The sequence below is a fragment of the Grampus griseus genome (genome assembly GCF_964374135.1).
Source record: "Grampus griseus genome assembly, chromosome: 5".
In the NCBI taxonomy this organism is placed as follows: Eukaryota; Metazoa; Chordata; class Mammalia; order Artiodactyla; family Delphinidae; genus Grampus; species Grampus griseus.
In genome coordinates this window covers 129,609,387-129,622,360 of record NC_138998.1, presented here as the reverse complement: position 1 = coordinate 129,622,360, position 12,974 = coordinate 129,609,387, and the positions used below count along the sequence as shown (strand labels likewise).

Genomic DNA, 12,974 nt, shown 5'->3' with positions numbered 1-12,974 from the left:
CATTTGGAAAGTTATACTACTGGTATTCTTTGAAGCAGGGAGTAAGAGAGTGCATTATTCAGTGATGTATGCTCAAGGTATAGCCTGTGTCTGAACCATACTGGGCACTCAGTAAATGTTTCTAGAGGGACAATTTACAATTTCATGAGATGCAACATAAACCCGAGGAGAGAAGTATGTTTTTAATATAAGTCCCACTGACATTTTGAAGAGAAAGATCAATAAAGAAATAGGAAAATAATGAAAACTATTAAAAATATCATATTAAAATAGAACACATAGATAAAAGAGAAAACACAGTTTTCAAGTGCAGAAGGATGAAGCAGCAGGAGAAGTTTCTGCTTAACAGAAGCAAATCATTTTGTTTGTGTCAAATCACTTGAAAATATCAAGAGCTAACAATGAAAAAGCAAGATGGTCTTGATGTAGAGAGGTAGAACCACAAATCTGGAATCACACAGTGCTCTGTAGACATTTAGCTAAAGGACAATAACCCAGTCTTCCAACAAGTCAATATCCCATGATTATGTTCCAGACCATACCACAGGCAAGACAATTGCCCAGACCTCCAAAGAGAGCTCCTTGTTTATTTCATTTTCCATTCACTTTTTTCCCTACAAAGTCCACTAGTTATATAATACTTGTATATCAATGCTTTAATATCTCATCCTATGCTAGAATGTAGCCTCCATGAAGTTCATGGACTAGTTTTCCTTTTTTACCCTGAGTAAATTAATGCCTGAGAAATAGTGATCATTAGGTAAATATTTGTTGAATGAATTAACCCCAAAGGGGTGGGCAGGCTGCCTTCAGCAGGCTAACAACTCCCTTAGATATTTCTAAATGCCAGTATTACATTAATCAATACTCATGATGGGGTTTCTATAGAATTAAGAAAAGCTAAGCTATGAGTAGCATGCTTTGTTTTATTAAGTCAACTAAAGTAGATTTAGAATAATATATTTAAAACATTTATTTTTTATTTCTTTTTAAAAGCAATTATATTTTGCTTAAATAGTTTAAATGTTTCTTGTTTAAATGTTCAAGAGTTTTCTCTGAAGTTGTTCTCCTTCTGAAGGTCAAACAACTTTACCCTCACCTGACAATAGAGACAGTATCCTGTATGAACCACATAGTGAGCTCAAAAACACAGGTTCTTGAGCCAGAAAACTGGTTTTGAAGCTCCTCTCAGCCACTGATTAGCTGTGTGACCTTGTGCAGATAATTAAGCAAGATAGTAATAGTACTACAAAGGATTGTTTTGAGTTTGAGTTCAATACATGCAAAGAACTTCAGATAGTAGGGGACTTCCCTGGGAGTCCAGTGGTTAGGACTGGACATAGGAAGAATTCCTAGGTTGAATCGCGTGAGAACCTCTGTTATTGAGGATAAAGCAAACTGACTGGTCTTATCGGGTTATGACCAGGACCAAAGACAATAGTCTTTTAAAAAATTTACCTTAAATTTCATTGAAACTAAATTCTTCCAGCTAAAGTTGATTCAAATAGAGCAGTTCTTTACCACTAATAATTCCCTTCAATTTGTAGTTTGAAAGTTCCATCAATGTAGAAATATAGAAACACCTAATCACACTGCACTCTTAATTACCTGGTAGGGGAAACCAGTGTAGTAAGTGTAAAGGAAGTTCAAAAATCATCAATACTCTTTTTGATATTCAATTATTTTGAGCTTTTTTTTTTAAAGTGGGACAAGCTGAATATACTGGTTTCAGGTCACTTGCATCTATATCTAATGATAGTGGGAATAAACAGGGGAATAAACAAAAATATAAGGCAGCTGTGCACTATGGGAAAATAAACTCCCTAACCTGCAGTGCGGAAATTTCAAATTTACCTGATGAACTAAGGTTTTAGTCCTCAACTGTCACTAAAGATCATTGTTGTATAATTGTTTGTCTGAGTTGCAGGTTTCTCACTTGCTTATAAAATAATAAAGGACACAAATAAACGGTCCTCCAAGTTTCTCTGAATCCTGAAATTTTATGATCTTACCATAATATGGAATTTAGTATCTGGAATAAGAATATAGTTGGGGGGTAGGGAACTAAGCTACTTAGAGTGATTAGGAGGAACTCTTTTTATGCAATCTTCAATGGTATATACCAAGCATGCTTACTGTACCTGAAATGTGATGATTGAGAAATTCCTTTGCCTTCAGTTTGTGGTTCTTTTAAAAATTAAATGACATCACTGCACTACTAAATGGGTTCTCAGCTGACTTTAAAAGCACTTTGTTTTAAGACATACATCATAGTTGATTGTCATTTTTCATAGGGCTAGTATTTTGGAGAAAATTATGGTTCAATTTATGTGAATTCTTCGGAGAAGAAAGATAACACCCATAATTTAGAAAAGAGTCAACAGCCATGGAACAGCAAAGGGAAGGGTATAATTAGAGGGTAAATGCAATCTCATGCAATGCAATTTGAAGAATGGAAGCTTATAGAAATTTGTTTATGGAGCTTGAAACCCAGAAACCCAAACAAATTTGGGGATTATAAACACAATAGTGTCTTATTAGCAGTAAAATAATTTTCTAGGAATTCAAATAAAACAGAAAATAAAATGTGTCACATAACTTTTAAATAAGGAGTCACGAAACGAGTGCAAGGCATGGTTTGAAGTTAGGAAACAAGATAGTTGACATAGTTTTCAAATAATGTGTTCTATGGAGTGATATTTAGAGGTGTGGCTTTCCACACCCACCAGCATATATAAATGCTCTTGTGCGGTCACAATCCCAAAGCTGACCTACAATACCAAGTCAGACTCACCACTCCTGACACCATGAGCTACTACGGCAACTACTGCCAAGGCCTGGGCTACAGCTGTGGAGACTTTGATGGCCTGGGCTATGGCTACAGCTGCAGATGTGGTAGCTTCCGCAGGCTGGGCTATGGCTGTGGTTATGGAGGCTATGGATATGGCTTAAACATCCATATTACTATAGAAGATACTGGTGTTCTGGCTTCTACTGAATAATTATATGAAGATTTACAATTTGTGGACTCCATCTTCTGTGAGACTCCGATTCATCTAGAAAACTTTATTCCATAACCTGCTTGCTTCATTTATCCTGTCTTGATAATGAAACTGTTATTTGGGCCACCTGGTTTCTGACATTAATGTGAAGACAACTTGATGAACTAGATGTTGGTGTTTGATTAGTGATGCTCTCAGGGATTCTCCTTCTATATAGGATGGAGTCACTATACTCTAGCAAGTCTTTGCCTTTTAGCATCCGATGTCTAATAATAAACTTTTTCTGACATAGTAAATGTGTTTTAAACTTCAATTTTTTAATCACATTAAACTTGCTGTGATGTATTAATACAATCATCAACCATGGCAACATTTTCTTCTTATGTTTTCTTCTTATAGCTAAGAAATTTACCAATATGTCTTATTTCATAATTATCTCTTCCTCCTTCTTCTTTTTCCTTTCTTCTTCCCCTTACCTCTTCCTTCTCCTTTTCCTCATTTTCTTCTCCTTTATTTTATCATTCTCCTCTTCCTCCTCATTATCAATATCTATCTTTTTCTTTACTGGCCAAACACAGGAATTCTATGTCTAAAGGTTGAAGAGGCTCTGTGATGATAATCAAATTTTAGTGTATTTTTTAAAATTCATTATTCCTTGGAAATTATCTTGTTAATTTCAAAACAAAATGATAAGGAAAAACTTTAGCTTTCAGTAAATTATTTTAGAACACTTGAGAAAATAAACATGAAAGAATTATATCAAAATATTAACAATTGTTAAGTAGATAATATTTGTTGTAATATTTATTCTTTCTTCTTTTTGGTATATTTAAAATATTTTATAAAATAAAAAATCTAAAATAGAAGCAAAAACCATTTATCTTGAACTCAAATATATATTATTGTAATAAATTAAATTTATGAAAACTGACCCAAGAGGAAAAAAAACCTGAATAGTTCTCTCATATAAAAATTAAATCTATGATTAAAACTCTTCCCAAAATACTAATTTAAGGCCAGAGGTATCTGAGGCAAGTTTGTCCTTTGGTGAGTGATGGAATTTACTGACTAAAAGTGAAAATGAATCATGAGGATTTTGAATGGGTTATTCTATCCAACAGTTGACTATTCTAGGAATGCTAAAAGTGTAAATGTTTTTAGCATTCCTAGAATGCTAGATATGGTTTATCTAGATTGTTCACTGTAAATGAATCTGAAATTTATGGACCACAGTTCTGTTGAAGATTGGAAATTAGTAATGTAGCCAGATGAAGGCTATGTGAGTATCAAACTTTAGATGCTGACATATCTGAAACCTTCTCTTGCCTATTAGCTTTCCTCACTTGGAAATAAAAGTGTGTCTTTTGTGGAAAAGTAGATTCTGAAAACCATATCTGGTAGTTTAAGGTCTGTCATATGTTGATGCAGAGAATACTGTTGCTCCATTTTTGAGTACTTTGCTCTCCATTAGTAATGTAGATGTTGTGTCAGACTTGTGTACCATGAGAATATGACAAGTCAAACCTTTGTGGTTGCACACCTATTAATAAATCTAACAGAAGTGTGCAATTCTTCTTAATAGTAAATATTAAAACATACTTATAGAAGTTAAAGAAGGTCTAAATATAAGGAAAATATATCATGACTGTGGATCAGAAGAATCTTTATCTGTCAAATTTGATTTATAGATTCAGTGCAATTACAATAAAAAATATCTGAACAGAATTATTTTTTACTACTTTTGTCTTTTAACCTTCTTACTAGCCTTATAAGCGGTTGATCTACTACATAAACATTACATCCTTATGTTACTGAATCATCCATTCAACAAACAGAGAATTAAAAAAATATTCTAGTCTACTTTTAAATCTTTCAGGAATTAAAACACTGAATATACGTTTTGCAATTTTTTGTTGAGTGTATTCTGAAATATTTTATATATGTTTCACTTTTGTTAATAGGTATTTCTCTATCATGATATCTTTTACTTCCTTGTGTATATGAAAACTATTCATTTTCTTTGACAATTTTATATTGTGTTATTGATGAATCATTTTAGTTTTTGAGTTAGTTTCATCATTGATTCGCAAGGGTTTTTCCAGATATGCTACTGTGCTGCCTGCAAGTAGAGATTGTTTTACTTTTTAAAATCTTTTTCTAGTTCTTACTCATCTATTGATATTTTTTGCCCAACTGCATTTGCTAATATCTCCAGGACAAAGTTTAATACTAGTGCATAGGGTAGGCATCTTTGCCTTTCTCCTAAATTTTGTGGAAATGCCTCTAGGGTTTCAGTTACCTAAAATGCTAACTTTAAGTCAATTTTATTATGTTAGAAAATTAACCATCAATTCTTATTTTCTTGAATGCTTTTATAAGGAATGAATGTTGAAAGTTGCCAAAAGTTATTAAGCATTTATGGAAATAGTAATATGATTTTTCTCCTTGAATCAATTAATGTGATGCATTATATTAATGAGTGTCCTTATATCGACATCACTTATATTCTCCAAGTAAATTCCATTTCCTTATGATGTATTGTTTTTATGATGGTATTAGATTCTATTTGCTAATATTTTATGCAAAATTTATGCATATGTAGTCAGAAGTAATATTAGTCTGTAATTTTCTTTCATGTGTGCCATTTTCTTCATTGAATTTAGATAAATGTTAGATAAGTGATTCAAAAAACATATTTGGAGACTTCATTCATTTTCAATGCTCTTGAACAATTTATGTTGCATAAGGATTATGTCTTAGAACTTTTGGTAAACTAGCCTTTGAAACTAATGGAACCTCCAGCTTTTTGTGTGTGGAGCAGTTCTTTCTTTTTCTTCTCAAAAATTAGTCTTTAAAATTTCTATCTCTAATGGGCTCAATTCTAGTAAAACTTTTCCCCTAGAAAATTATGTATCTTATTCAGGGTTTTCAATTAAAAAAATTTTTTTAAACATTAAATTAATTTTTCTTAGAGTACAGTTGATTTACAATGCTGTGTTAGTTTTGCAGTACAGCAAAGTGAATCAGTTATACATGTACATATATCCACTCTCTTTAGGATTCTTTTCCCATATAGGTCATTACAGAGTATTGAGAGGATTTTCAAATTTATTTGAGCAAAAGTCTACAAAGAAGATTTCCCCCTCTCTTTCACTGTCTGTCTCTCTTTCTCTATGTAATTGTATATGTTTTCTTACATTTATATTATATATATATATAAATTCAATTTATTTATATTTTTCTTCTTCCTTTTTAAAATTAATTTAGCTGGTAGTTTTCTATTTTTTATTTCCAATGACCATAATTTTGTGTAATTAAGTATTCTATTGTTTTTCTACAAATTTCTGTGCTTTATCTGATCAATAGCTGTTTTGATCTTTATTATAACTTCCTTCTGCTTTCTTTTAGTTTACTTGTTTGTACTCTTATTGCATACTTGTGTTTTACTTATATATGTGCTTAAAACTAAAATTTTTTCTGCTATCTTTGTAATGTATACCCCATATTATAATATGTAGCATTTTCACTATCATTATAACCATTTAAAAATCCTGTGACTTTTTTTCACTCAAGATTTCATAGTTTTGTGTTGGTTTTAATTTCTGGGTTTTTATTGATTTATATTTATTAATTTCTACTTGTATTACATTATTATTAGAGAATATTTTTATAATATTTCCTTCATGGAAACTCTTAATGCTTTCTTTGTGATTTAATACATTTTTGTAATGTTTCATACGTGCTTGAGAATAACTTTTATTTTCTATTATTAAAATGTAAAGTTATATATAATTTTAAAGTCAGTCACTATTGTTTATATTATTTTGGTCTTCCATATTATTACTTATGCTTTTCCATTTTATCTGTCTTGTTTTGGCATTGCTGTGTTGTTTATGTCTCCATGCATCTCTAGTATATTTTCCTCTATAAAGGTGGTTGCCGTGTTGTTTCTTCATATACAATCATAACCATTATTTCTTTATTTTAAAGTGTCTTTAACTTTATAAGATGGCTTCCATTGTTGTGTTTTATCATCTGGTTAGACTCTACTTTGGTAACAGAGTTACAAACAACTGCCTTTTCATTCTCTTTTGACTGATATACATTTGCCTATACATTTTTAAAAAGATAATTTTGTAGAACAGATGTAGATTTGCAGAAAACGTTATGCAGATAGCACAGAGAGTTCCCATAAATCTCACACCCAATTTGCCCTATTATTAACATTTTACATTAATATGGTGCACCTGTTACAACTAATAATAAATCTATATTGATACATAATTACCAACTAAAGTCCATACTTTATTCAGAGTTCTTTAGTTTTTATTTAATATATATATTTCTTTTCTAGGATAGCATCTAGAATACCTTATTGCATTTAGTCATTGCTCCTCTTGACAAGACATGTTCTCAGACTTTCCCTAGTCCCAATCACCCTGACAATTTTCCAGCAGAACTGGTCAAGTGTTCTGTAGAAAGTCCTTCAACTGGGATCCATTCAACGTTTTTCTCATGATTGGAGTGGAATTATGGTGTTTGCAAGGAATGTGGCAGAGGTAAATTGCTATTTTCATTCCATCATATCAGGAATGCTACCAGCATAAGTTTTCACTGTTGATGTTGATTCTGAACTCTCTGAGACAGTGTTTGTCAAGTTTCTTCACTGTCAGAAACTTACTTAATAAAAGATTCATGTATATCTTTTCATCTTGATAACTCAATGCTTTTTGTTGCTGGGTTCATTGTATGGATGTACTGTATTTGTTTACCCATTTACTTCTTGAAGGATATTGCTTCCAGTTGCTGGAAATTATGACAAATCTGCCATAAATATTCACATACAGGTTTCTGAATAGACAAAAATTTTCAAATCATTCGGGTATATATCAGACAGAAAGGTTACTGGATTATAGGATATTTTGCTTTTTAAAAAACTGCCAAACTGCCTTACATAGTGGCTATACCATTTTGCTTTCTCACTAACAGTGAATGAGTGTTCTTTTTGTTTTTCATTCTTGTGAGCAATTGGTATTGTCATTTTCTGGGATTTTATCCTTTTCGATAATTGCCTAGTGGTATCTCATTATTGAATTATTTTGATACTTTTATTATTAGACTTTCTTAATAACGGTTTTAAATGTTTCTCTTGAAAATAGTTAACTCTTTGTGAGTCCAAATAATATTTTAAGAGGTAAATTAAGCTAGTTCATATTTATTAAGTTGCTATTAGTTTAGTGTCAGCTCTGAAAAACTATTTTTTTGTTATAATTACTATTGTACTCATATTTACTCTGCTTCTTTCTCTATATATTTTATTTACTCAATATTTTAAAAATATCTTTAGCTATTTAGAAATGTTTTGATACTTTTTTAGTAGTTGTCAGTGATTAATTATGCATTTTTTGTAAAAATGTCCTTAGCTCCTCATTTTCTTTTATTAAACTTTTGCTAATTTTTCAGTTTTGAATAATGAATGTCAACTAGTATCATTTACTTAATCAAATATCAAATAACTTTTTCTACCTTATTATTTTCCTGCTTTTCCTCAATGGAATCATTTGTTTTCATCTGAATCCAAACTTCTTTATGAATCTTGGAACTTGGTCTTTCTTCTTCTTTTTTTTTTTTTTTTGCGGTATGCGGGCCTCTCACTGTTGTGGCCTCTCCCGTTACGGAGCACAGGCTGCGGACACGCAGGCTCAGCGGCCATGGCTCACGGGCCCAGCCGCTCCGCGGCATGTGGGATCTTCCCGGACCGGGGCACGAACCCGTGTCTCCTGCATCAGCAGGCAGACTCTCAACCACTGCGCCACCAGGGAAGCCCTTGGTCTTTCTTCTGATATGGTTTTATCTTTTTAAAAATTTCTTTCCTGTTTTTCAACTCATTTTGTTTCTTCTTATCTCTTTTACATTTAATTTTTTAATACTTAATTTAATATGAAGTATTTCATTAAAGTTTTCTTCTGCTTCTGGAGGAGGAAGCTATTAGTTGAATGCTTTGATAATCATTTTTGTTGTTTTTATTATATACTTTGTATACATGAACACTTCTTGCATCTCTGAATTTGTGGATGAGACTGTTAGAGATATTTGCTATTTGTTTTGTATGGATCTGTTCATTTACTAATTTATTCATTCAACTAACAATATATTGCCTACTCCATTCCATTCACAAAAGTATAAAATATGATTATAATAAATGTTCTTGCCCTGAAGGAGTAAATAATGTAATGGAAAAGGCAGTAAACAAATTGGTATACTAAAATCTGATGAAATGCAAAGACAGACTTTTATCCAGGGCATTTAGCAGCACTCTGAAGGATTTTCTAAATCAGGCAGAGGTAGAAGTAGCTTAGGATGTCCTTGGAGAAGGTGCCACTTGACCTATCTTTTGAAGGGTGGGTTGGAATAAGATGGGTACATAAGTACAAAAGAAGATTCCAGAATGAAGGAGCAGCTCCTGTAAAGTCTCAAAAGCATGCAGTGGATTAATAATGTCTTTGTTATTTATGTATGGAATAAAGGGAAATATATGGTAGATTGTTAGAGACCAGGATAGAGAAAAATGTTTGGTGATGAAAGACCTTGTTTGTGAATTTAGGAGTATATTCTTTTCCTTAATGACTTAGGTATAATGGCTGAAAAATGAAATGATCAGATTAGTGTTTCAGAATGTTCATTTGGACTCAGTATGGAGAACAGATCAGATGAGGGCCCTGCCTTGGGGAAGTGTGACTGGTGGGGAGGCTCTTACATTAATCCAGGAAAAAGTGGTGAAGGACTGAGTTACGTGAAAACAATGAACAGACATGAATATTAATGAATTATCATTTACATGGTTGAGTTGCTGTGGTTCAATATGCACTGAGTAGGGAAGATATTTATAAAATATGAAAGAGAATTAATTCCAAGATCATACTCTGGTATGTGATTTGAATGACTAATATACAGGCAAGAGGCAATTTTGTGAAAAAAAAAGAATTTACTACTAAACATGAAATTTGAATGCAATTCAAATGGGACATATCCAGTAAATAGTCAAATTGATGGAGCTGATATTTAGAGAAGCCTTTTGAAAGTAATCGGTATAAGCATGGTTATTAAACACAATATTTATTGAAATTCCATGGGAAAAGTGTATACATTGAAGATGGAGAAAAAGGGGCACTTTTAGAGTTAATAAAGGAATAAGAAATTGGGAAGAAGACTCATAAGAAATTGAGAGAGAAAGCTAATTGAACATTTGCCATAGAAAGTAAGGGAAGAAAGCTTTAAAAGAAGAATGAATGGGTGAGGAGGGCAAATGCCAAAGAAGGTTCAAACAAACCAATAACTGACAAAAAACAAAATAAAAAACCAAGAAGGTTTTGCTCGGTTTTGTTATTTTGTTTTTTAATTTGACTATCTGGAAATCACTAATGACTTTGTGACTATGCCCTGACCACCATGGATAAAAGGTCTTGGGTTCTGGGAATGATCAGTAGCTAAGGCAATGGAATAAGAGAAGCAATCTGAGGTTATGTAATTATAGGACCACTGGAAGCTATCAACTAGATTAGACAATTTTAACTAGAACACCAGTACAGTATGGCCTCTGAAGGGGCTATAATCTTTTCTCATCTTGGAAACATTCTGTTTTTAGGAATGCAAACTCATTAAAAAATAATTATTATTACTAAAATTCCTTTAACAAAAATTTGGACCTTTTGGTAAGTAAGAAAAGAACAATTTAAAGTAATTTTAAGACTTTACATTATTTTGTTATGTGGAAATAATATCACCTGTCATTGTTTACCAGTTGCACTACTGAGGGTATAAAAACATTTGGGGAAGGTAGAGATGGTCACACTCAGGAAATTCCTCTTCAGCACCAAATCAGATCTCTAATACTTGACACCATGAGCTACTATGCCAACTATTGCAAAGGCCTGGGCTTCAGCTGTGGAGGATTTGGTGGCCTGGGCTATGGCCATGGCTGCGGATGCAGCAGCTTCTGCAGACTGGGCCATGGCTGTAGCCATGGAGGCTACAGATATGGCTGCTACTGCCCATCATGCTATGGAGGATATGGCTTTTCCGGCTTATACTAAAAACTTGTAATCCTCAGACTCTTTCTATTCCCATGCTGTTACTCATATCTTTCAGTAATGTGAACATTTTTCTTGAAGTTTAGAAAATATTAATAATTTTTTGGCTTCCTGCTCCAAAGGAACTAGTTTCTTCCTCTGGAAGAACCTGGAATCTTTCTATTGATTTTTATTTAGTCACTAACATCAGCTGTGACCAAGTGTAACCTGTATTTTAAATTTTTAAATGAACATATTTAACTGGCATAGGGATCATGACTGTATCAATTCATTTTAGTACATTTCTAACGGGTATATGGGATTTCAATCAGGATGTTACCCTCCTTTTCTTTGAATTGGTGTTTTGACTCAACAATGTTTGATTCAATAATGAATTTGATTCAACAAATGTTCACTTCATGTCTCCATGTCCTGAGCATTGTTTTGAGTCTCGAGGATATGGGAGAATAAGATGGACTAAACTCCTGTATACTTTCATGTGTCCCATCTTTCATTTGTTTCCAGGGTATTTTGTGTGTGATTTCATTTTTATAAAATCATCTGTACACTATTATTTCTATTACTTAAAAAATGATAACATTGCAAACTTTATTCCAATAGTCATCGTTTTTACTCTCACGTTTATTATGGCGTGGTAAATCTATGGTGACCAAAGAAAACATTTTTAAAATAAAACATTAAGCTGATACAAAATAATATTTATAGTAATATGAAAGGTACAAAGGGTGATTAAAAACATTCCTGTATACAACAATGAATTTTCACATTTCTAATGTTCTTTATGTATAATCAGGTCAATTTTATCTTGAAAGAAATACATTTTATATTTCATATATATACATATATATGTATACAAGTCTACTCTGCTTCCTTTAAAAGTTAACTGATTTAATTGGCTTTCCTGTTTCCCTACCTATAGAGTGAGGGTCTTACTTCTTAAAAGGTATTTTTTTCTCAAAAGTAAGCATTAGGACTGTCTAAATTTAAAACTCCTGGAGTGCATTTACCAGTTTAGTTTCCTGGGGTATACTCTTAGATAATTTGTTTTAATAAATTTGTTTAGATCCTCAGACTTTCTATTAGTCAAAACTTTCTTGGCAAATCACTGTTTTAGGTGGTATCCAAGATCTTTTCAATTTCTTATGCTATAGCAATGCTAGACATCACTTTCTACCCTCATCCTCTTCCCATGAACAACATTTTTGTGGTAGCTTTCAGATGCTTTGCATCTCAAAAAGCATGTTCTCTAAAAGCTAGTAAAATGACTTGGTACACTTGGAAGAAGATCTGGGGAGATCTGATATGACAATTACATTAAAAGACAAAATAATAAACTGAAGTTTCTCATCATATTGCTCTGGGTAGTTCATGGAGTGTTTATTTCAAACAAGTTCTTCATAAAGATGGAAATAAAACTGTTCAGTTTATATTATGGTTTCTTGTTTAAGTGCCTTTTTCTACAAGATGGTTATTTGATGAGCTTTTGGAGGCATTTGTCTGAAACTTAATTTTAACATTCACATGCTTATCAGGGAAACTGGGTTCCTGGTGAATTTGCAAATCATTTACTTTTTTTTTTTTTTTTTTTTTTTTTTTTTTTTGCGGTACACGGGCCCCTCACTGCTGTGGCCTCTCCCGTTTTGGAGCACAGGCGCTCCGGACGCGCAGGCTCAGCGGCCATGGCTCACGGGCCCAGCCGCTCTGCGGCATGTGGGATCTTTCCGGACCGGGGCACGAAACCGTGTCCCCTGCATCGGCTGGTGGACTCTCAACCAGTGCGCTACCAGGGAAGCCCGCAAATCATTTACTTTTAATCTTTTTAGTAAAGTAAAATTGGAAATAAAACTGGCAAAATAATTTCTCATTATTCAACCAGACTTCA

At 32.8% G+C, this 12,974-nt stretch overlaps 1 protein-coding gene across 1 annotated transcript; it reads left to right on the top strand.

The window, feature by feature from the left end:
• Positions 1–2,807: 2,807 nt before the first annotated feature.
• Positions 2,808–11,095, top strand: LOC309823263 (keratin-associated protein 19-3-like; the record flags this gene model as incomplete). Its single annotated transcript, XM_082655433.1, has 2 exons — positions 2,808–2,953; positions 11,023–11,095. The coding sequence occupies 2 exons, from the start codon at positions 2,808–2,810 to the stop codon at positions 11,093–11,095; spliced, it is 219 nt and encodes a 72-aa protein (XP_082511559.1).
• Between the last annotated feature and the right edge of the window lie 1,879 nt (positions 11,096–12,974).